This window comes from Semicossyphus pulcher, unplaced genomic scaffold (genome assembly GCF_022749685.1).
Source record: "Semicossyphus pulcher isolate SPU_LCO1_2020_fin unplaced genomic scaffold, fSemPul1.0.p SCAF_15, whole genome shotgun sequence".
NCBI lineage: Eukaryota > Metazoa > Chordata > Actinopteri > Labriformes > Labridae > Semicossyphus > Semicossyphus pulcher.
Genome location: NW_027211659.1, coordinates 3,499,160 through 3,523,502, shown reverse-complemented (window position 1 = coordinate 3,523,502; position 24,343 = coordinate 3,499,160). Strand labels below are relative to the sequence as shown.

At 42.8% G+C, this 24,343-nt stretch overlaps 1 protein-coding gene across 1 annotated transcript; it reads left to right on the top strand.

The window, feature by feature from the left end:
- Positions 1-2,991: 2,991 nt before the first annotated feature.
- rnf17 (ring finger protein 17) lies at positions 2,992-23,158 on the top strand. Its single transcript, XM_069663414.1, has 37 exons — positions 2,992-3,058; positions 4,413-4,525; positions 4,632-4,729; positions 4,872-4,956; positions 5,142-5,231; positions 6,186-6,289; positions 6,482-6,650; positions 6,828-6,904; positions 7,209-7,283; positions 7,664-7,956; positions 8,087-8,182; positions 9,132-9,290; positions 9,912-10,083; positions 10,225-10,363; positions 10,453-10,640; positions 10,796-10,925; positions 12,455-12,617; positions 12,841-12,956; positions 14,113-14,230; positions 14,303-14,420; positions 14,576-14,830; positions 15,036-15,186; positions 15,462-15,574; positions 15,768-15,858; positions 16,042-16,163; positions 16,400-16,595; positions 17,770-17,881; positions 18,300-18,463; positions 19,825-19,944; positions 20,194-20,274; positions 20,381-20,500; positions 20,578-20,634; positions 21,272-21,382; positions 21,925-22,048; positions 22,510-22,645; positions 22,735-22,921; positions 23,063-23,158. The coding sequence occupies exons 1-37, from the start codon at positions 2,992-2,994 to the stop codon at positions 23,156-23,158; spliced, it is 4,806 nt and encodes a 1,601-aa protein (XP_069519515.1).
- Positions 23,159-24,343: the final 1,185 nt, after the last annotated feature.

The following is a 24,343-nucleotide window of genomic DNA, read 5'->3' as shown; positions in this document are numbered from 1 at the left end:
ATTGTATTTTAACCCTTTTATCTTGTCATTTTAATTGTGTTTTTGTCTGTTTTATATGCAGGTTTACCAATTAGAATTTTAAAATGTATGAGATTTATGACAGTGTGTTAATAGATCCTGTTTTTATTTGTTTTTTGGGTGGCAATTTAACCACTTATTGCTACTATGGGAGTGTGGGGGGGTTATACTTTGTGTTTTATTGGCTTGAATTAAAAATGCCAGACAAATAAAGTGTGATTGATTGATTCTAGCGAGCACACCGTCAATCTAATCTAACCGTAACACTCCTACCCAACACTCATGCTCTCATCTGTAGGAGGGAATCAAAGGAACAGGAGGGATGTTGTGTTTTTTGAGGTACACACAAACAGACGTCCTCCTCTAGACATCATTTCTTCCTAAGACGTGAAGGGCAATAATTGATTCAGGAAATAACTAAATGATGACAATGAAGCAGACAAAGACATCCGGAGAGAGCTAACGAGACAACACGGCTTAATTAGGAGCATCATTAACGAGCAAATGATTTGATAAGGCTTTTAGAGGGGGGTTGAAGGAGGGTTATTGTTCTTACGGAAACACGAGGGAAATCACCCGAGGATGGGAAGTGACCCACATTTGGAAAGAGGAAAGATGGGGGGCAACCCCCATTCCCCTAACTGGCACCCCCATATTCCCCCCTGGGCGGCCTGCTGATTGGTTCATTACCCATAGTAAACATGTCCACTACCCCCCACCCTAGTACACATTCACACATATACACACCCTGCCCCCCTTTAGGTCTGTCTATGATCATCCTGCCCTGGTGAAGACCAATGGCCAGATTCCTTCAGTGCCCTAATCAGATTCATGCATAACTCCACTCTCTCTCCATCTGCAGGAATTCAGAGCACAGGAGGGAGGACATTTTCTTTTGTTTGACAGGAGTGGGCAAAAACTGAGCGCAGGCTAGCAGCAAACGTCTCTGAAGAAGCGATTTATCAATAAAAAAAACATAGTTTCTTAGTGATTAGATTCTTAAACACATGCTGTAAATTGCTGCCATACATAGAAAAAGGTTAATGTGATATTTTGCCCTGTCTTATCAAATAAAAGAAGTATAAATGGCTCAGTTTACATAGGAAATGTTCAAAAAAATGATGAAAGAGAAGAGGGCGAGTCAGATGAAGTGTTAAACATCCGTGGGCTAATGTGTTAACTGATCTAGGAAGCTTTCCTGCCTCCTATTAGCAGACAGGTGTACTTTATACCTGCCGGTGTTTTAACACCTCACACAAAGGTTTTCTACTTTCACTTCAGATCAACGCTAGCAGCTGTATTCATTTGGACACTACTGCAGAGGCGGGAGTTCTGTTAAATCACATGTATTTCAAGTTGTTCTTTGGGGCTGCATCCTGCCAGCTCCAAGAGGAAAGACCTCCTTGATGCGCTGCACTTCCGTCTGAACCCTCCAGGGATTTGGATTAGCGTTCTCTGAAGGTTAAAGTTTTTGCCGTGTTGAATACTAGATGATTTACCTTTACCATCTGATGTCTGTGCCTCCCTGCGCTCCATTGGCTGTCACTCCAGGTTACTGCTGCTTCGCTGGGTGGCTGGCCGTTGTCCTTAGGCGACAGTGCTGCTGGCAGCTGTGCTCAGATGGAGGAGAGAAGCGACATGCTGCTGTTAGGAGCCCTGTGATTGGTTCAAAAGGAAACAAAAGAATATATCACACCACGCAAGGTTCAGGAGCAATTCAAATTGTGAAAGATAAAAGGCATGATGATAATAAAACAGTAAAACAATAAGGAACATATTAAAAGTAAAAACAGATCAAACACACAGTTTAAATGATGCAATCTGTCGTAGCCAACTGTTACAGGTTTACATTCAGTGAAATCAAATACTTTAATACTATATTAGCTTTCCATGCATATGTTAACATCATCCTAAATATCCATACAACATCACCATTAACAATTAACCAGATATCTACAGACAGAGAGATGTCAAACTGGATATTTCCAACAGGTGGAGATGTTCTGTCTGATGAAATGTGATGCCAAATATGCATATTTAACCATTTCAGACTGTATAACATAATATCTATCAAAGACAGAGCAAAAACAATTGAATGGTTGTACATCTAAAGAGCTCAAGGGTGTATTTTTCCACCTGGCCTTTGTGAATCCATCAGCACACAGAACACCTGCGTCTCAGCCTCTCTGCCTTAGTCTTTGGCGCCCCCAAGTGTCAAAGGAAAACATTGTATAATTAGGAGCATGAAATAAAATTATTTGACTTCATAACAGGTGTTCATAAAATACATATGTACTGGATGCTATAATGTGCATTTAGTGTCCAAATATGGGATACCTAACATGGCTTGATTTGATGACCTTACTGAATGTAAACTGTTGTGAGATTATATCTAAGTTTAGATATAACAAGATTTGAACTTGTCTGCATACTTCCTAAGTCATTTTAACCCCCTTTAAGTCACTTTTACCCCTACCAATTCATGATTTCTATTTAGAGAAACTCTAAAATCTATCTTTCTACCACCTGGAAACTGCAGAGGCACCCTTTTTAGAAATCACTCAGTTGGCTCAAAATAATATTTACACAAATGGCTAAATTGCAAAAAAAGACAACTTATTTCACCCGCGATATGAGAAAGGTTTAGTTGTCTGGTCTGCTAAAACATCAGATGTATCGGCATTAAACATGCCCTTTCTCATGAAAACATTACCAGCATTTTAATGAGCTACAAGACTATCTGCAGGGCGAATAATACCTGTTGCGAAAAGCCAAGACAGATCTAGAATTAATGAGCAAGAAAAGCCAGAAAGGCAACGTAAAATTGAACCATTAAAAGTTTGTAACTAACACATCATCCATTATTCTCCATTGACATTGAATGCATCATGCTGCATGGTCACGTGACAAAGAAAACCGGCCTCGCCTCCTCGTGTCAGACGAAAAAAAACACATTTTTATCAAGACTTGAAGATGGACAGCGGCGACAACAACAGCGCCGTGATTTGCGAGTTATGTGGAGAGGCATTTACTCTCCCAGGTAGGATATTTAAATGTCATTTTTGAAAGTGTATCGCCCAGGTATACCGTGTTTTAGCATCAACGTATTGACAAGCTAAAAGAAGGCAGTTTGCTAGCAAGCTGGTGGTCGCGGCTAGCTGGCTAATTGGCTAATGTAACAGGCAGGTGTATTGGCAGGTACTTGAAAGACCGAAGAACGTAGATCAGTATCTGAACCTATAACGTGTTAAATATTAATAATCATCAAAATAAACAAAAAATTCCAAGGTTTATAGAGGGTTTTTCCTTTGGGATGTGGTAGGTAAAGCTTACATCAAACCTTTGGTTAACGTTAACTAATGTCGCGCCAATTTGCTCAGCAGAAGTATTAAGTTAACCCCATAAATATTCCTTGCAACAACAAGCTGGATGTTTAAAAATCAACTGAATTATGTCGAGTTCCTCCATGATCATTTTTACGCGGGGTTAAAGTGTTTAGGTTTCAGTAAGTTTCGAGATGTCATGCTAAACTGTGCCTTGCTTCACGTTGTGTCTGAATGGTTGTAAAAAGATATTCTCACTGGGAAAATTCACATGTATATTTCCTCTAGTCGGAGAAGAAAATAAGTTGGGGCACGACAGTTGACCGACCTGACGTCATATCGCGCTGAAACATGGCGGACCAAAGCAAATGTTAGATTCAAGGTCAAAAATGTTTATTTAAACAGGCATTCCATAGATTTTTGGGTCATTTGTAAATTATTATTCGGTATTAAGTTATTAGTTAGTTACTGTCTATATAGTGACCTAGATTAGTTAAAAATCAAAACCTCTTCATGGTGTTGTCCATGTTGTTTCCGGATAAAACTTAAAGTTCTTGAACACACCTTTCTTTTTTTGGCTGACAGTTTTCAAATGGTAAAAATTCACATATTAACATAATGTAAGAAGATATTGTGAGGTTTTGAACAGAAGACTAAATAGACCCTTTCTTGATGGATTGTGCACCATAGACTGTATGAAAAGATGGTCGACATGACAGCTCCCTAAAAGTGAAGCCAAAACATGTTGATCGCCCCCTGCTGACTAGCTGCAGTATAGGTCATAAAGCCCGCCTCCTCCATGTTAACAGATGAGTCAAGCTATAAAATTAAAATTTTTCTCAAACATTGTCATTATAGTTAGTTATTATCATGCTGATTTACATCCAACTGTTCTGACAAGTTTATTTTTAATTAGCTGTTTATTGATGTCGACAAATATGGCTCCTGCAGCCGATCTGCTCTGGATTAGCAGAGTAGAGGAGGATCGGCGAGAGGAAACGTAACTAAAACAAGCACTACTGGCTTTGCGTTATACCTCCTGGTCTATAATTTTTTTTCTTTCGTTTTCAGAGGATGAAGTTGAGGGCAACCTCCCTCGTGTGCTTTTATGTGGCCACATCTACTGCACATCTTGCCTGCTGTCCATTCAATGTGACGGCACCATTAAATGTCCAGACTGTGAGGTAAGTCATCATGGAGCTAGAGAGTGGCAAATTTGCGGTTTACATTAAGTTCAAGGCTGCTAATGTTGTTGCTGTGAGATGAAAATGAACACCTCACTCTCTGCAGGTTGAGTTGACCCTTCCTGAAGGTGGAGTGAATGCTCTGCAGGAAGACAGCAGAATCATTGGCCTCATCTACACAGCTAAAATGAACAAGATGAAGAAGTAATATACTTTTCTGAATGTTGATCTTTACAACTTTTGCCCACTTGATTCGTTTTTAAGATTGTAGTTTTTAGATTGTAATTTAGAAAGAAAATGTGTGTTTACCTTTACAGTTGCTTTTGTTTTGTATTTTCTCTCGAAGCCTTCGGTGTGAGAAATCAAAGAACCGCAAAAGGAACACGTTTCCATCCCCAGACTGTAATGCCAGTGCAGGAGATATGGAGCAGGTATGTTTGGACACAAGGGCTGGTTGGTGGAGAAAGTTGTCATGTCAGACCCAACTTTTAATGTTTTAACTCCTTGTGTCATGCTTTTACTCAAGTAAGCTCAAGTTATAGTTTCAGTTAGAGCATCTGAAATGCCTCATGGCAGAATAACATTTTCCATCCTATTTTGGTTATGTTTTATTTAGCCAGCTGATATCGAGAAGACTGAGAGGATGGTGGACGAGGCGTTGGTCCAGGCTGCAAGAAATCTTTCTCTTCTTGAAAACATTAATGAGGTAAAAAGTCTGCTAGATCCAAAATACTGCACACAGCTTTTAGAACATGAATGTTGACAATATGTAACATTGACATCTAGCGTCTAAAAAGGGTACTGCAGTCCAAATTCAAAATATTGGAGAGCGTTGTCTCCCCCTGCCCCCTCCTCCCCAGATTCGAATGTTAGCCTTTCCCGCTTCAGCGTTCCAACTGTGGTTGGAAAGCACAGGGGAGACTTATCAATCTACTCCACGGCCGAAGCTGCGTCTAACTCCCGTCACTTTACACACACAGCAGCGAGCAGGAAGCAAGACACAGGAGCGCGGCTTCAGTCTTGAGGAGTATGTGGCTTTATCATGCACACAGCCTTACTGTACAGTCGTACTGCTATTTTCGGTTACCGATAACACTCTCCGCTAATCCGCTCCGATCCCGGTTCACTCTCATAACTCATGCGCACACACTCACTCCCTGTCTCTGTCACTCACTTGCTACACCACTCACACTCACGCACTCAGCTATTCCTAAACAGAGCTACGCTTCTACAACACGAAGCTCATGCGGGTTGCCAGTTTAAGGATACTGAACCTACTCGAGAGCATGACGTGCGCTTTGACAATGACAAGCAACGAGTCCTGTGTGTCAATTTGTTTCATATCTGGCAACCCGGGGTGTCGAAATGGGCAGTGGGCGGGATCGCGCAGGCCAAAACACACACAGACGTTCTGCACCGAGTTGACATTTGAGGAGGAGAATATTCGGACTGCAGGATTGCTGTCGCAGAAGCCAGTATTTCAACTTAGCATGCTTCCTTAATCTCTGATGACATATCATGCTCATTTTATGATAAATTCCACTAAATATATTACATATTGTTCCTTTAATACTCGTAGAAAAACATCATCCGTTTCACATGTCAGAAAAGTTCAAACTTTTGTCCTTTAGTTTTACAAGTGTTTGTTTCATCCGTGCAGACTTTGAAGAATGGCCTGGCAGAACAAGTAAAGCGTGACCGAGCTCGGCTGGAGGTGGAGATCAAGCAAGCTGCAGACAAGGCCATGCATGCTAGTCAAAAGTGGTATGGATATACACTCAGAATTTACTTACGCAATAGCTGTATAATGAGATGGTGCATGTTCTCTTCAGAACAACTGCCTATCTATTGATATGAAACACAAAAGATTGTTTTGAAAATCACGAATGAGTTGAAGTAGTAGAGTTGTTCTAAGTCTTTAATGATTATCTTGATGTTTGTTGTCTTTATCCGTAGGAAAGATGTGCAGCTGGGTCAGCTGACAAAATGGGAAGAGCGATTCTCCACCAGCCAAGCGGAGCTGTGCCGTGTCCAGGAGAGGATAAAGTCCCTGGGGATTGCCATGCAGATGGCCAGAGAAATACGCAGAGTTCCCTTCCTGGAGCAGTACTGCACCCTGGATAAGGTGTGACATTTTATGCTTCTATACATCCAAGCAGATACCTATTGTGAGTGCACAATGTATGTATATGGCTGAATTTTTTTCAGTTATTATCCAACAATTTCTCTATTACTACAACAAAGTCAGACAAGATGATTTAAAATCCAGCGGCTGCTTAATTATGTTGCGTGTGTGTGACAGGTTCTGGAGACGCTGCAGGCTCCAGTCGATCAGCAGTCCTTCGATATGGAATGCATAACCTTGGGCTCTGGACTGAGGTCTGTCTCTCTCAGCCTGATGTTTATAATGTGCAACAGTATCTGCATGACAAAAATATACATTACAAATATCTATGAAATATGTTGCATGTCAGTGTCATGGAATATGAAATACTGCTGTCCTGTTTCTCAGCTCCTCTTGTGCAGGGGGAGCCTGACAAACATTAGTGACAGACTCTGATTCTACTGATACTAATAGTACTATTCTTATACTATTGATTTTAACATTGGGTTTGTGTGTGTGTGTGTGTGTGTGTGTGTGTGTGTGTCTGTGTGTGTGTGTGTGTGCGTGTGTGTGTTCCAGCTGTGTGTTTCAATCAGAGGGTCTTAACCAGAGCCTGGCGCTGTCTCTGAAGATGGAAGCCAGCAACCCAAAACTGTGAGTCCTTAGATATCTTTCAGTATGTTCTTAAATTTTAGGGCTGCTTCCCACAACTATTTTCATTGTTAATTAAATGGTCAAAAGAAAAAGAAACAAACTTGACGCTCAGATGAAGGCAAACAGTCTAAAAAGGAAAGCGACCGTCAGCCAGGAAAATCAAGAGTTACAACCGGAGCCAACGACGCTGTCGCTGTGGATATCTGAGAAGTGTGCTCCCACAATTACCGTCTATCCCCATAGGTGTCGCTAAAGAGAACGAAACTGAGATCTTTGAGATTACCACTTTAAGTATTTGTAAATGACATTCTTCTGTTCTGGCTCTTAACTAACGTGGCATCTGTGTTTTGAAACTAAGCGCTCTTGCGGTTCCCTTTCAGCTTGTCCGAGTCTCCACCAAAAGAATACCAGCCGGGAAACTCCAACAAAAAGTCCCCTTGGCAGCGTGCAGAGGGCAGGAACAGAGACTGTATCCCACCCAGTCGCAACAAGCTCCCCAGCCCACAAAAACAGGACCAGGGGAGTCCGAGAAGCAACTGTTCCACGCCACCGGGCTGGTCTCCAAGCCCCAAACCTCGTCGCAGGTCTCACTTCTCCCCCCACAGCTCGGCCTCAGACCTCGGAACTCCAGACATAATTGTTGAGGAGATTATAGAGGAGGACAAACAGCACGGTGTGTGTGTGTGGCTTTAAAGCATGTTCCTGTTAAAAAACGTCAAATCCAATCCGAACATACATTTGCACATTATGGAGGTGGACTAGAATTAGTCTATTTTTGTTAAATGCATTGTTTCTTTCTGCAGCGCTCCCACCAACTGGCCCTGAGCTGGCTAATGACAGATGGAGAATCCAAAGGAGACGGAAAAATGAGATGTTCGTCAATAAGAGAAGTGGTAGGGGTAGTATAATAAAACTAACATGATGAACGATGATCACTGTAACACAAAGGACATCCTTGCATTTGCTCTCCTGCTCCCTAAATAGCTTTGTACTCTGAAACCTTGAGACTACTTGTCCTTGTCCTTATTTCCTTCTTCTCTGACTCTGACTGGAAAACTTTACCCAATTCATTTCCCTTTGCCTTCATTTTTTTGTTCCCTCTTCCCTCTTCATCCCCCGTCTCTTTACCTATCCTGCTTCCTTCCTCCCTCATTTACCGTAAAATCCGGAATATAAGTCGCAGTCTGTTTTGGGGAGTATCCCAGAGGGGAAAAGGTTTTCTATAGCTATTTATTAATAAAAACGTGTACACAAGTTATTTCAACACTATTTCAATTTATTTTTATTTGAAACACAAGCTACCATGTGTGTTCGCAATGTAGAATTTGCAATCCTAGCTACCGGTGGTGTAGCTAACGGTAGCTGCCAGCCTACTGATTGTTGTAAGGGTGGCGGCTGCAATGGCGATCATGACGGTGCATGTCCGCGACGAAGCGTCAGCAACAATCAAGTTAGTTTTCCTCGATTCAAACAGTGAGTCAAACACAAACAGCACTGCGGCATATTTAACGGGAGACGTTGTAGCGGCTTGGACCCTAAAACAATTTAATGTGGAGGTGTGACGTCACCACTTAACATCCAACAACTTAAGCTAGATTGTAGTGCCACCGTCTGGGTAAAATACCGTAACACAATAACATACGTCTCTGCATTTTATACCGGGATAAAGGACACAGCCCACTTTTTAAATAAAAAAAAAAAGGTATTAAAAGTGCGTCTTGTACACCGAGTTTTACAGTACTTTATTATGACCTTGCATCTTCCCTGCCAACTCTCATCTCTCCATTGTAACTCTTTTGTCAATTCAACATTTCCTCCTCCCCATTTCTCCCCGCTCCTCTGTCCTAGTCACCCAGTGGGTTGTGGTAACCCACATTGTGAGCCCGAGTCACTTCTACGTCCGCTATGTGGTGGAGAAGAGGGAGAGCGAGATCCTATCTAGGAAGATCAACCACTTCTGCAGCAACGGGGGTTACAGCTTCACTTCAAGTGACACGGTGGAGACTGGTATGTGTGAAAGCACTATTCTAGGGCTGTACATGACTCAGAATTTTGTCAGTCAAATTAGAATTGGTTGTTCAAATAGGAAGCTATTTGTTTAGAAGATAAATAGCAGATGTTCAGCTGACGATGCTTGTCGATAAAACTATTCCACTCTTTTGTGGTCCCTTTTATTGTTTGTTTCCCAACAGATAATATTGAGAATGCAGCTCTTACCCCTGTGCCACCGAAATTAGCGCGTTGATGTGGGTTTTTCTATTGTCGCCGATTGTCTCTTTTCCCATTGCCAGCGGAGTATACTCCTTTCAGTCTCTTTTCTGCAAACGCGCCAGAAACAGGGTTAGTAAACAGTGAAGATGTTACGGTGGTTTGGTCTTTATTGTATCTATTACTGATTCAGTCTGTGTATCAAACTCAGCTGCAACAAATTTGGAACGATGTTCGAGCATTGCTTGGTCGGAGACGGGCGGAATTTGTAGCTGAGATGTCGAGGAGTCACAGGAGTTAGACAGACGGAGCATAGCATCGCGCCTGAAAGGGGGCGGAGATCAGCGCGTCGACACGGGTTTTGTGTTCCCATCATCAGTAGGAAAGCGACAACTAATCCATTTCTCTGCTCCTCTCCAGGCTCCGAGATCTTTGTAAAGCAGAAGGAGGGACTGTGGTGCCGGGGCAGAGTGGTTGAAGTCAAACAGAATGGATGTGTTGAGGCTGTTAGCGCCTGCCCAGTCCCCCAGATTTCCAGTATCAGAGTCTTCTTCATTGACCATGGCCTAACCAGAAACCTCACTATCCCGAGGTACGCAGTATTTGATGGTTTTGTTGTCAATGACGAAGTTGCGCTTAAATATATACTACGTGCAGCATTAAAACTTACATGAGTTATTCTGTGCAGAGATACTCCTAAATATCCTCTCCTCTCCTCTGACACATTTTCCAGTGAGGATGAGCCCTCACTGTCACTAAAGGCTGTGAACAACCACCTGAGGAAGGTGTGTAAGGAAGTGAAAGCAGAACTGCGTTCCTTTGCTCCTCAGGCCATCCGGTGTTCACTCAAGGACCTGGTCCCGTATAAACTGGTAAGACCTCTGAGATTTAGATGGATACAGAATCAGCAGCAGGAGCAGGAGGTCTGTTTGCTTTGAGTTTACTGCGTTTGTGTTTTCAGTCAAAGGGCTGGAGTGAAAAGGCTCGGGATGAGTTCCGCAGTGTGATTGGCTCTGCAGCAGTGGAAATGCGGCCTATGGGTCAGGACAGAGACTCTTTATTGGTGGACTTGAAGAAAGCTCCCATGGACCAATCCAGTGATGTGACTATCTCTATCAGAGAGTTCCTGGTTTTCATTGAAGTGGCCAGGTAAACAAAAGCATCTGAAAGTTCCCAGGAAACATTCTCAATAGCAAATCTGACGTAAATTTATAATTAAGAGAATTAAATGGATTTAAATTCAGTTTGGACTTTCTGTATCTCAGTTTCTACAACTGACGAGGCCCCTCTAAAACTGCTTCCAGGTTTTATTCTCCATTGTCCCTGGGCAGGAAGCCCCTGTCTTACTACCCTCCTGTCTACCCCAAGATCAACACAGAGGTCAATGCTGTGGTGTCCCACATCAACAGTCCGTCTGACTTCTACATCCAGCTGGTAAATATGCACACTAATAAATCACAATCTATATACTGTGCACAGTCTCTGTTGTCTGAGATATAATTTTTAAGTTACAAGACGCAGCTTGTTTAGGGGGGTATCCCAGAGTGGAAAAGGTTTGCTTTAGCTATTTATTAATAAAAACGTGTGTACTAGTTATTTCAACATTATTTCAATTTATTTTAATTTGAAACACATTTAAAACACACAGAAATTATAGCCTTCCATCTGTTTTACAGTAGACAGTAGCTCAGTCTGTAGTCGGGCTGTCAACGAATATTATGACCGTATTTTAATAAAAACGGATCCGATTATTAAAATGAATATTCGATGTGAAAAAAACTACCATGGCTGTCTCACGCACTCTCTTGTTTACGGAGCATCTTTGAATGCATCACGATGTCTCTTTATACATTAATAATAACCATTAGTCAAGCTGAAACCAGCTAATACAACAGCCGTGTGGCGTGTGGTGATGATGGCGGAGAATGATGATATTTTTAAAAGACATGTTTATGTTTTAATAAATATACCTGTCACAGCACAGCTCACTCAGAGCGCTGCATGTCCGTTCAGTAACCTGATTATTATATTTGTTTATTTTGGTGTAGTGAGCCTGTGCTGATCTTTTAAAGGCATGTTTATGTTTCAGTGAATATCTTTGCACGTACGTTTGTCTCGCGTTGTATTGGTATGCCGTCTTGTAGACGTATTGCACAAAAATAGATGTTCAAATAGTTCGAACATCTGTGTTTTTTTAGAGGGAATAATCAAATGAAAAGCACTAGCCTGTAGAGACTTGGCTTGGGAACAGGAGGGTGGTTCAAGTCCCTGTACGGACCAAGCATGGAATTGGGGCTGGTAGCTGTCAGTTCCCTCTCTGGCCTACGTCGAGGTGTCCTTGAGCAAGGCACAGAATCCCCCGACTGCTCGGGGTGCATGTCCATGTGCAGCCCCATCACTCTGACATCTCTCCATTAGTGTATGTCCATGGGATCCTGTTTGTGCGCGTCTGTATTTCGGGTCTTTGTGAGATTAATAAAGTATATATTCTTCTTTTCGCCATGACGAGTTTGCAATCCTGTTAGCTCCCGGTGCAGTAGTTGAACTCGGCCTACGGTAACACTGATTGTTGTGAGGGTGGCGGCTGCACTGCCGTTCATGACGCCGCATGTCCGTGAAGAAGCTTTAGCTAGATCTTAGCGCTACCGTCTGGGTAAAATACCGCAAATATCTCTCTGCATTTTATACTGGTATATTGGTCGCACCGGTATGTAGGAAGTGGCCCATTTTTAAGATGAAAAAATGTATTAAAAGTGCGTCTTGAAGACCGAATATTACGGTAATTGAAGAAACAAAATTGTGCTTGTGTGGAGAGAAAACATTGCAATCCTTGAAGGTTAGCACAGAAAGAAATGTCATAAAAAGAAACTCTTCTGTTTTTAAAGTCATCACCCTTTTGTCTGTCTCAATTTTTATCTTTTCCCCTCCTCCCCACACCTCCGTCCTCCCCACTCCTCCACCAGGTTGACAGCATTGAGTCTTTTTTGCTGTCGTCTAAGCTCATGGAGTGTTACAACGCGACAACAGCAGCTGGAGAAGATGACTTCACAGTCTACTGTCCTGTGATAGAACAGGCCTATGTCGCCCGCTATGAGGACGAGCTGTGGTACAGAGCTCAGGTCATAGGTGAGGGTGTGTCTGTGCTAAGGTCACAGTTTGAATAAATGTTTGCTTTACCTGCAATACTGCTTATTAATGTGTGTTTAATAGTGATTCAAACAGAGCATGAGCACACAGCTGTTTGAAGCAGCTCCTGCCCGCTCTGGAGTCACCTCGCACAGATTATATGCATCATGTCACAAGCAAAGAAGCTGAATACACTAAAGTAATCTTTGTGTGCATAATGAAGGTCATCCAGAAGGAGGGAAAGTGGAGGTGCGGTACGTTGACTTTGGCAATAAGAAAATCTTGTCAGTCAGCGACTTGAGGAAGATCAAGGACGAGTTCTTTGCACTTCCTTCCATGGTGAGAAAACAGTTTTTGATTCATGAGCTGGTATTTATGTTTCATTTTCACACCTGCTGTAAGTCGTCTCTGAAGAATGATATCAGACTTTGACCCACCTGGCAAGAAGTCCTCAACAAAAGATCCAGTTTTTTTTGTTCTTTAGTTTCTGTATGCTGCAGTGCAGATTATCAATTCTGTAACTAATCTGTTGGTACTGAAGTTGCCAAGATTATTTCCTTTACTATTTCATTAATCTCATAGAAATGTAGAAACTGTTTGCAGTTATGTGGATTGTAGGGAAGGCAAGTGTTCTGGCCTCCATTTGTGCTACGCTTGTCGTCAGAGTAATATTGACCAATCACGTATCGGCATGCTGCATCGATGCAGGGAAAAAAAACAGTGTCAGTGTGGAGAGCAGAAGCAGGTGAAAACATAATGCGGCGTGATGACATCAGCGTCATCTGACAACGATTTGCCTTATATAAAGACATCTGCATGCTAACAGCTAACCATCTGCTCTAGATAACAAATTCAACTTGACATAAATTCTCTTGACTCTGTGTAACGAAAACTGTTCAGCATTCAGATTTCCCGACTTCCTCGAATGCATCAGAAATAACAGATCCGAATTCCACTGAACAAAAGAGCATTTTAAAAGTAGTTTTCTTCTTCTCTTGAGGACAGACCTGACAAAGCTTCATTTTGACTTTTTGACTTTTACTGAACTGCATCATGATTTGAAATTAATTAATTAATTAATTAATTAAAGCAAATTACAGAAAAGAAAGAAAAACAGTTTATTTTCTGTAAACAATGCAGCACGCGGAAAAAGTAAGTTTTGACGGAAGCTGTTTATGCGAACTGTTCGCTGTATCGTCGTCAGACTAAAGCTGATGGGATCCGAGACCGCTATTTTGTCAGTACTTTTTTAAGATTTAATATTTACATTTAGACACACACTCTCAATCTTATATGTCGGCTTACACTTGTGATATTCTGGATTAAACTTCCAAAAAGGTAGACCCCCAAAAGCATAAATGTCGTTACACTGAATTGTTGACGCTTTTCTTTACAGATAATATAAATAATATGCACATTCACTTGTATTTGTATGCTTTACAATACTGAATAGCACTGGGTAAGCTTAATAGAGCGTGTGTCTTCTGCTGTCCAGGCAATCCACTGCTGTTTGTCAGAAGTGAGTCCTCTGGATGGAGAGACCTGGAGTGAGGCCTGCACCAGCAGATTAATCAGCCTGGCTCACCAGAAACTGGTCACTATTGTGGCTACAGGTAGTGTGTGTGAGTCTGTGAGCATGTATTTGTGATATTGCACTTACTTCACACCATTTCTCTCCCATGTAGGACCAGTCCCTAAGACTGAGCCTCTGCTGGTGAAACTGTTTGAGAGCAGCTTGAACGGGCCACAAGCTAACATCGCCGAGCTGCTCGTCAATGAGGAGCTGGCCTGCTTCAAAGAGGGGTGAGAGTGGCCTTGTTTGCTTTGTTTAATTTCTTTTTATATCATATTTTCATCTTTATTTAGATATTTTCACTCTTTTTACTCGTTCATTTTCTCCATTACACCTCTGTTTTCTTCTCCTGCCTCCCTCTATCTCTTCTTCTCCCCTCTTGCAGAACAGAGTCCAAGGATACCAGGCCTGCTGGTGACGATTCCGCCATTTGGGACCCTCCACTTGATCTTGGAGTTGCAACAGAGGACGTCGATGCCCTGGACCAAAAAGTCAATGGAGAGGAGAATGAGCAAATGGAGTTTCAGCCTCAGCTGAAGCTCCCTGCGCTGCTCAAAGACCTTAAAGTCAGAGTGAGCCACGTCAACTCACCGAGCAGCTTCTACGTCCAGCTCAGCAAGTACGACCCTCAGCTGAAAAGGTCAGGAGCAAAAACACAATTTCTAACTTTCTCTTCTTCCAGTCGAGGAACAGATCAGTCCTTTTTTGTAGAATAAACAGTTCAATAAATGTGTGAACAGTGCAGTGGCTGCTTATTTGATGCCATTGAAAGAGGTCGTTTTGAAGGTGTTTAACGAGAATAAACCAAGGAAAGGTCCGGCTGTTTTATATGCCGTGTTTTTCAGGATGTGTGAGCTGGTGAAAAAGGAGTGTGCGGTTATGGAGCCCGACGACGACATGGTGTGGAAGGCAGACATGTACTGTGCTGCTCACATTAACGGGGTCTGGGAGAGAGGACGGATCTGCTCGGACGTCACATCCAGCAAGATTGCAGAGGTATGAAAACTATAAAAATGTGTTTTTTATTTATATTTCACTAAGTCAGTATAATAGTTGTGCCCTTGTTTTTGTTTGATTGGCCTTCTAATGAAGTGAAGGACTTTATTTTAGAGGCGTAATTTAACATTAGATTGCAATAGTGCAGAATAGGCTGAATGCTCGGCTCGGATGAACACTTCTCTAGATATGTGAAGAGCAGACGTACAGATAGATTCCTTCCTTTACATTACTGTGGTTAGATATGTGTCTTCCTGTCTGCTCGCTGGTACCAGGTGATGCGCACTGATCATGGCAACACAGTGAAGATCCCTGTCAGCAACCTGCGGCCGCTTCCTTCCTCCTTGATCGGTTCTCTGACTCTGGAGTGCACGCTCACTGACATCAGGTTACAAACACATTTACACACTGTATTTATTAATGCATTGAGACACATCCAGTATGTGTCCATGTATCAAAGCTAGTAGCTCGTTATTGTAATCTGAAGTGTGTGCAAGGTTTCCTCTGAGGTTTGCTTTACTCCGTCATGCTTCAGTTTTTCTCACCTTGACATTTTCCTCGCTCTCCTTTCTCCCTTTCAGACCAGCAGGAGGTCGATCCACCTGGACGGCTACAGCCTGCGACTTATTCTCCTACTACCTGACCGGAGCTTCGGCTGTTATGACCATCAAGGTTTTCCTTCCCTCCTCTCCTTGTGCACACATTTCTGCCTCCTTTTCTCTAACCGCATACATTTGATAATAATGATGAATAATGTCTAAGCTTCCTCCTTGTCCTACTTTGCGCACCTCTTTTCTTTGCTGCTGCAATGACCTACTTTCACTGAATGTCTCCCTCTCCTCTCTTGTCATCCAGGAATTGACAGACGAGTGTCCACAACCCGTCACTCTGTTCTGCTCCAACAGGATGGGACAGTTCGTCAGCATCGCAGACTTTCTAGCCAGCGAGGGCCTCGCTCTCAGGGAGAGGAAACCAAGGTCTGAGTGTGTGATTATTATTATTATTATACTAGATAACACGAGCACATTGTCTTCGCAGTGCATTTCCTGCTTACTGTCTCTTTTTTCTCATTTTATTGCTATATTTTTGAACAGGTAGTACACGTGCCTGTTGTTGGTAGCTAATGTTCTCTTTTCAGTTTTAAACCAACGTCTCTCTGATGTTAGTGTGCATCTATTTTAGTCCCTCAGTGTGAGTCCCTGTCTTATTGCAGAGATGCTGGTGATCAAAAACCCCGAGAAACTGATGCAGAGTCTCCAGTGAAGGTGACACAAACCGGTGGTCCTGATGGAGACAAAACACTCACTCCCCCAGGTCCCTCTCTTCCTACTATCCCCTCCTCACCTTCCCCCGTCTGCCCTCCCACCCATCCAAAACCAGCGCCCCGCACCATCATGTCTGCAGAGAAGGTGATCACACAAAACAAACACGCTCAACACAAGAGACTATTTTTATGCCCCAAGATTCTGTCTTAATACAATAACACATCAAGTATCAACATCGGCACAATAATCAGTGGGTGCAAAAGTTAAAATGGATTACGATGCGTGTTTCACAAATATGCAATGTTGTATAAACTCTCCAAACTGGGACAGTCTGCTGACTTTCCTTGGGGTAAAACCAAACCAGTAATGGCAACATTTTATGCACCATATATCGGTAATGAAATCTCCAAAACATTCTGCTACAACTTTCAGTTCTTTCAATTAAAGTAAGATTTTCATGTAAATAAATGTCTGTTAAGTTTATCTATCGCCGAATGAGGTAACACAATGGTGATTGAGCCGATGGCCCACTGATGAAAGCCTTTGACTTTGCAGTATTACAGACTGGGTGTCTGTGGCGACATTGGCGGAAAAAATCCCAAGCGGCGCCCAGTTAGTGACGCGTTTTCCATCAGCCAGCAGTGGTTGGTCTGCCAGAGAGGGTAGGCGGAGCTAAGCGGCTGCTTTTCCGCTCTCTGCAAGTGTTGCGAGTAAACAGTAATCTACTATGGCTGAACAAACAAAGAAAAGATGGATGACTACAGATACAACTTCAACAAGAAGTGAAAATCCAAAGAAGAAGAAACAAACTCGATTGAAACAGTCTGAAAAGGAAAGCAACCGTCAGCCAGGAAAATCAAGAGTTACAACTGTAACAAAGGAAGCCAATCGTGGACGTCTAGTTATCTGGGAAGTGTGCGCACGCATTGGCCTTTTATCGCCATAAGGTGTGGCCAAATAAAACGAAACTGAGAACTTGGAGATTATAACTTTAAGTCTTAAAACTTTTTCGTTAGCTGCTGCCTTAAACAAAAATTGGTACTATATGTTATGTTGCTCTGCACTGTAGCTGCATTTTAATTATCATCTTTTTATCTTTATCTCTAGTTTAAAAGCCTTTTGTGTATTTTAATATTTCCCTGGGTTTTCCTTTATATCTTATCCTCATGTCTTTTATATATTTTATCATTCTTAAAGGTGCCATACAAATAAGCTTGCATTGCCTGGATGTGTAAAAGAAGTATTTGAGAGAATCTACTGAATATAACTAAAGTATAAAGTAAAATATTATGTGAATAAATGTGGTTTCTGTGTACAGGTGAAGACTCAGTTGTACCACCCACCTGAGCTGCCGTGCCTCGGTCACATCCAGATAAGTGTTTCTGCCATCGGAGAAGACGGTATCATTTACGTCAGAACATCGAATGCAGGTGTGTATAAGAGCAAAATATTACCGACTTTAGTTTAAGATTAACACCTGTTTTTGAATACTTGATATATTTTTGCAGAAATGGAATTCTTCTTCTTGTGTTTTATTCGCTGGTTACACAATAAAATCTTTACACGTCCTTGTTTTGTTGCTGTGAGAGAAATCCTGATCCACCGTGCATCGTGGAAAACAACAAAGACATGATGAGTTCAAGTTTTGAGTCTGTAAACAGTTTGCCTGGAAGGGGGCAACAGCCAAAAGTCTGCTCTCAAATCAGTATTTTTTGGGGGTTTTTAATTATCTTGACTTTGGTGCTTCAATTTAGCAAGGAAAATGGAAGATGAAACTACGATCTGTATACGGTGTTCATATGGCGCATATACCAGTGTGTGAAGCAGTGGCTGTTGGGCGTGTTTCAGAGTGTCAGCTGGAGCTGCTGAGGGAGAGGATTCAGCAGAGCATGAAGACGTTGCCCAGACAGAAGCCCTACACCTGGAAGTCAGTCCAGGGCTGTGCTGTCATCGGATCTGACATGTTGTGGTACCGGGGACAGCTGCTGGAGGTGCAGGGAGGACACGTAAAGGTCAAGATAACACACACACACACACACAAACACTGAAACAAAGACCATCACAAAGATCTGATGTCTTTTTTTTTTTTTCAGTACACCTGACTTATAAATATGATATATATCTTTTCACTTCCCTGCCAGTGTGTCAGTTCAGAATATTTCCAATATGATTCTACTCAAGCCTAATTTTTTACCTGTTGCTGACTATTAGACACGACCAATGACTGTATATAAAAATGGACGACACTTCTCCATCTGATCTTATTATAAAAAATGGAAGCCAAGATAACCCCGAGGCGGGCGCTGCCATCTTGCAACGGTGACGTCATTTGGAGTCAGAGCTGCGCAGTAGAGATCGGCGGGTGGAGCCACCGCAGCCACTTCCTCTAACCAAAGCACACACTTAAAGTTGAGGTGAAATGAAAATGTCATTTTAAACCTTTCAGATCACATCCCCGGTAATATTGTGCATCTATTTGACAATATAGGCCAAAAAAGATACAGAAAATCCATTTCTTCGTATTCTTATATCAAAATCAGATCTTTTTTTTTTCCGGTAAAACTAAATTTCACACGTGCTTACGTAAGTTAGAGCTAAACAATTTCAACCAATCAATCTGCAACATTTAGCCGCAGAGCACCAAGAACGCTCGGTCAGTTAGCTAGCTACTGCGCTGTGGAGAACGTCTGTCTACGCCCACTTCTCAACGATCAAATCAAATCCCTCTAATGATATGTCCCGCCTGCACGTCCTGTTTCACTCGGAAATACGTCATGACACGGAAGCTAGATACTCTCGAAATGCCGTTTCAGCTCGACTTGAACACTTAAGATCCCTCATGTCAGCGTATTTAACAGCAGAACAGCTTCTTGTGTTGGTCTGAAGCAGATATTCATGGATATGGAAACTTCAATGACGGTAGTGATTGTTTTAGTTACGTCTCCTCTCGCTGCCCTCCTCTACTCTGCTGCTCGGGAACAGAACGGCTGCAGGAGCCCCATTTGTCTACAGAGCTGTCAATCATGAGGCCACACCCCCTTTTTATAGAATCAAATAACTAATTAAAAGTAAACTTGTCCGAAAAATGAACACTTTGACGTAAATCAGCATGATAAGAACTAACTATAATGACAGAAACCATGTTTGAGAAAAATGTATTTGACGTGTATTTTGATTTTATAGTTTGACTCATGTCTCATCTGTTAACATGAAGGAGGCGGGCTTTATGACCTGTACTGCAGCCAGTCAGCAGGGGGCGATAGAGAGGGTTTGGCTTCACTTTTAGGGAGCTGTGATGTCGTCCTTTTTATACAGTTTATGGATCTTATCTTTATCTTTATAAGTAAATGTACATGTGTTTGTGTGCTAACAGGTACAATATGTGGACTACGGACTGGTGGAGAACATCCCAGTGGTGCATGTGTACCCCATGCCGCTGTGTAAAGACGTCCCTCAGCTCTGCATGCCCTGCCAGCTGCACAGCATCAAACCTGTAAGAGTTTCTGTGTGTTGGTAGATCAATAACAGCCAAATCTAAAATACAAAAACAACACAAAGTGATCTTGATGGTCCACTGAAGAGACTTTCAGAGCAGTCTGCTTCAGCGAAAAGGGGCTGGAGCTCTAGAGTTTGATATTCTCTACATATAGATCTTAAAAGTGTTTACTTTTATATTGTAAAAATTATATCATTGTAGTACTTTATTTTATTTTAACTTAATTATGTCTCTGTCTCTACTCAGGTCAGTGGTCGGTGGCATTTGGATGCGTTGGCCTTGCTGAGGGAGCTGCTGCTGAACCGCTGCGTGGACATGCAAGTCATGGTAGAATTACACTCAGCTTTTATAGAGACCTGAATGTGCTTGTACCGTGTAAATATATAGAGGAATAGGTGTTTATAGTTAGTGAGCACGAGTGTGTGTGTGTTAGGAGCTGCCGTCTGACCCGAGGGGACCGCTCACAGTTGAGCTCTTCCTGGACGGGCTGAGCCTCAGCAGGATCGTGTGTCACCACGAACACACCTCTATGGACCAGACCATCTCAGCAAAGGTTTGTTTTTATGTTTGTCTTTTATTCTGTTTATCAGAGATGCCAAAACATACTCAGGAATATCTGTTTCTCTGCAGGAGCAATACATGATGAGTCCTCCACCCTTCCTGGATGATTGGGACATCAACGCTGAGGTATTAAAACAGTCACCTGTATTTGCCGTTCTTGTGTTAAAGGCCCAGTTTGCCGATTTTCAACCTCAGTCCTATAATGCTGTCATGGGGAGCTGATGCCATTATGGTAGAAAAAATGCAGTAAGGCTCTGTGCCTTTGGAGGACGCTATCCGCTTCTCCAATGGGCCCTGGAAAACCTCCGCCAGACTACGTAAAGCGCGTCACCTGGCTGAGGCCAGGGAGCTCGCTAAACTACACTTCAATCTAGGTTTTACGCTGGGCCGTTCCTTTCAGAGGGAGGGCCGCAATGCATGCTGGGTGTTGGAGGAATGTAGAATGGGCGAAACCACAAACCGTTTGTACAACTTTCTCCACAGCTATGGCGCCAATTTGAAATATTATTGCTTCTATCAATTACAGAGAACACCAGCTTTAAGCCAAACAAAGATTCAAGACGTTGAGAAAGAAACGATCAAAACAGTGAGCCTAAAAAGTCTCAGAACTGAGTTTATAAGAGCTCAGTTACTTTATTTGGCAACACATTTAAATTGTTTGGATGCCTTTTGCTGCAGCTGACAGTCATGCTTAGTCTTTACTCGACAAGAACAAATCACAGGATGACAAAGTCTGAGACTGATACAGATGCTGTGTCTCCAGGGACTGAGGGGCCCAGAGGAGCCGATGCTGGGGCCATTCATCTACCCAAACCTGCCTCAGGAGGGAGAGCACTTTAAAGTCAGGGTGAAGCACCTGTGGACCCCCAATGAGGTAACTATCAACCAAATCTTGATACTGGGATCATCCAAAACAAACTAAACACTACCCTGCAACTGCAACTCACAAGTCATTAAATTGTACTTTATCATTATCCCTTCTTAAAGGAAACTAAACTGTTTTCTGCTGTTTGCTGCTCATCTCTTCCCAACTCGGTTTTCTGTAACTCCCTGTATACTGGGATCAACCAGTCGTCCCTTTCCAGCCTGCAACTGGTCCAAAATGCTGCTGACTGGTTCCAGAAGAAGGGAGCATATTAGTCCTGTCTCTTCACTGGCTTCCAATCCGCTTCAGGGTTGACTGTAAGATTGCGCCGCTTGTTTTTAAAGCCCTGAACGACTGGGCCCGCTCCAGGTCCCTCAGATCTTCTGACGCAGGGCCCCGCTCTAATTTTAAACTTGGAGGTCGACTGTACTTTCTCCTTGACTTTGGAATAGCCTTCCATCCTCGGTCAGGTCTGCCCCCGCTGTCACCTCAAAACATACTTGACTTGTATGCATAAGAAGACAATCCCTGTGTGTCTGGGTGTCCTGCAGCTGTTCCTGTGGCCGTTGGAGGGAACCAGTGATGTGGAGGTGGATGGAGAGACTCTGGATGAGGCTCTGACGAGAATCAATGAAGACATCAACAGTCTGCCACGACTCACCAGCTTCCCTCAGGGTAACATTTACCTGTGATATCTGTCGGGTTTTAGGCACCGATGGAGCTTTAAAAAACGTTATTTACCATCATGTCAGCAAAACCTCTTTTTGGGGTAATATTCAGAGAAGAAACCTTTGTTGTTGTTCTTTGTTTAAAGATTATTTTACCGTTATTTAGGACCGTAGATAGTGTTGGAAACTGGGGAAGAGGGTGGGGACGACAGACGGCAAAGAGCCGAGGGCGGGAGTTGAACCCAGGACCGCAGATTTAGAAAATAATCAGGTTTTTTCTCTGAAAAACCGAGCCAGAGGAGGACCGACGATGGCCGTAATATGCAGACATAGCACACAGAGGTTTTGTCTATGTAAATACATTTAAACCTGAGCAGCTGCTGCTCTTTTTACTCAATAACAGCAGACATTGTGTTGTTGACATTTCTCTGCAGAGTTCAGTAAAATGGCCCAATCTGTGGTTTTCAGGCGGTCCTTGTCTGGCAGAGTACAGTGATGGGAAGTACTACCGGGCCAAGCTGATCAACTTCGCCAGCATGGAGCCCGTCACGATCCTGGTCAAGCATGTTGACTTCGGCTCTGACGACACTCTGCCCCCCAGCAAGTATGAGCCGCACACATACTCGACTGTAGATGATCTCCTTTCATCACTCAGGACATCCCATTAATGATTTTTCTGTCACTTCCTGTCAGGCTGCGTCAGATACCACCCGAGCTGCTGGGCTTTCCGTCGCGGGCTCTCAAGGTCAAAGTCGGCGGCTTCAAGGCTCCGAGTGTCCAGACGGAGGAAGGCGTGCTGCCCTACAGCCCCGAGTGGAGCGTGAAGGCTACAATGGAGATGATGGACCTGCTACACAGCAACATCACAGCCTCTGTTGTGGTAAGAAACACACAACATGAAAGAATAAGAGCCATTATGTTTACTGATGTTTAGGTGAATTGGACCGACAGTTCAGGAAAGGTTGCTTTAGATACCCGGTAGTGTAATAAACATAATAACTGATTTTTGTCGCCTGTTCAGGTGCGGGAACCACAGCTCACGGTGATGCTGTACAACGAGGATGGAGAGCTGGTCCATCTGACTCTGGTGAGCAGAGGACTGGCCGAGCTCGAGTGAAGCAGAGCGGAAACGACCTCCTCGGCCCACAGGGTGCAGTTCATGTAAGTTTTAAGCTTCATTTTAAATACAGTCAAATCACAAGACAAAGTGCCTTTAAAATGTGGCTTGATTTGTGTTTTATTTTATGTCCTCACATTTGTCTCTTTCAAAAAGCAATTACTCTTATGTTGCATGAATCTTGACTGGAAAGATAAAGATTTATAGTTGCTAAGAAATTATGATTCTAAAAAAGCTATTTGTAGTCATCACTTTCGATTCGGAGGAAACATGTTGGACTTTTCCCTTTTTTTTTACATTTTATACATTCAAAGCTTTTTAAGTGAATAAAAAAGAGTTAACATGTGTTTTTTCCATTATCCATTATTTCCAAATCCATCCTAATTAACGTAAAACTCTGTGTATAAGACAAATTTTTTTGTCATCTAAAAAGTGGGCTGTGTCCTATAAACAAATGTACCAGTATAAAATGCCGAGTGAGGTCTTAAATCGTGTTAGGTTGTCCAGATGGTGGCGCTATAATCTAGCTAAAGCTTTGTCACGGACGTGCGCCGTCATGATCGCCGATGCAGCCGCCACACTCACAACAATCAACAGCCCTTTTTACACAGCGCTGTAAGGAAGCTCCGCTGTCCTGCAGCCTTTGGCATTTTACATTGGACCAAGCCACGCCGGCGTAAAGCAGCCCCAGTGTGTGTTTTTTCACAGCGTTGAGGAAGCAAAACGTGCGCGAGGTGGTGGTTCACATAAACATACTGCCGGCTCCGATGTTTACACTAGTTTCGCCTCTGTTACTACCTTCAATGCCGGCTCGGAGGCGGAAAGACTTGGCCCCCACCATTACGCCTTCGTGTGTTTTACATAGAAGATGAAACGTAACAGAGGTGGAATAATCCCAACTTGAACTGGCAGTGTATAAGGGGCTAATGTTACTGTAGGTTGAGCTCACTTACCGCACCAGTAGCTAGCAGGATTACTAACTCGACATGACGGTAGGCTGCAGTTTGTGTGTGTTTTGAATGTGTTTCAATTAAAAATTTAAATAGTTTTGAAATAACCCCAAAACAGACTGCGTCTTATATTCAGGTGCGACCTCTATTCTGCATTTTACGGTACTTGGACTCCAAGGTGATGATTGAGTTGTGGAAGACCTAGAGACATTTGGTTCTGATATGAAATGTCGTA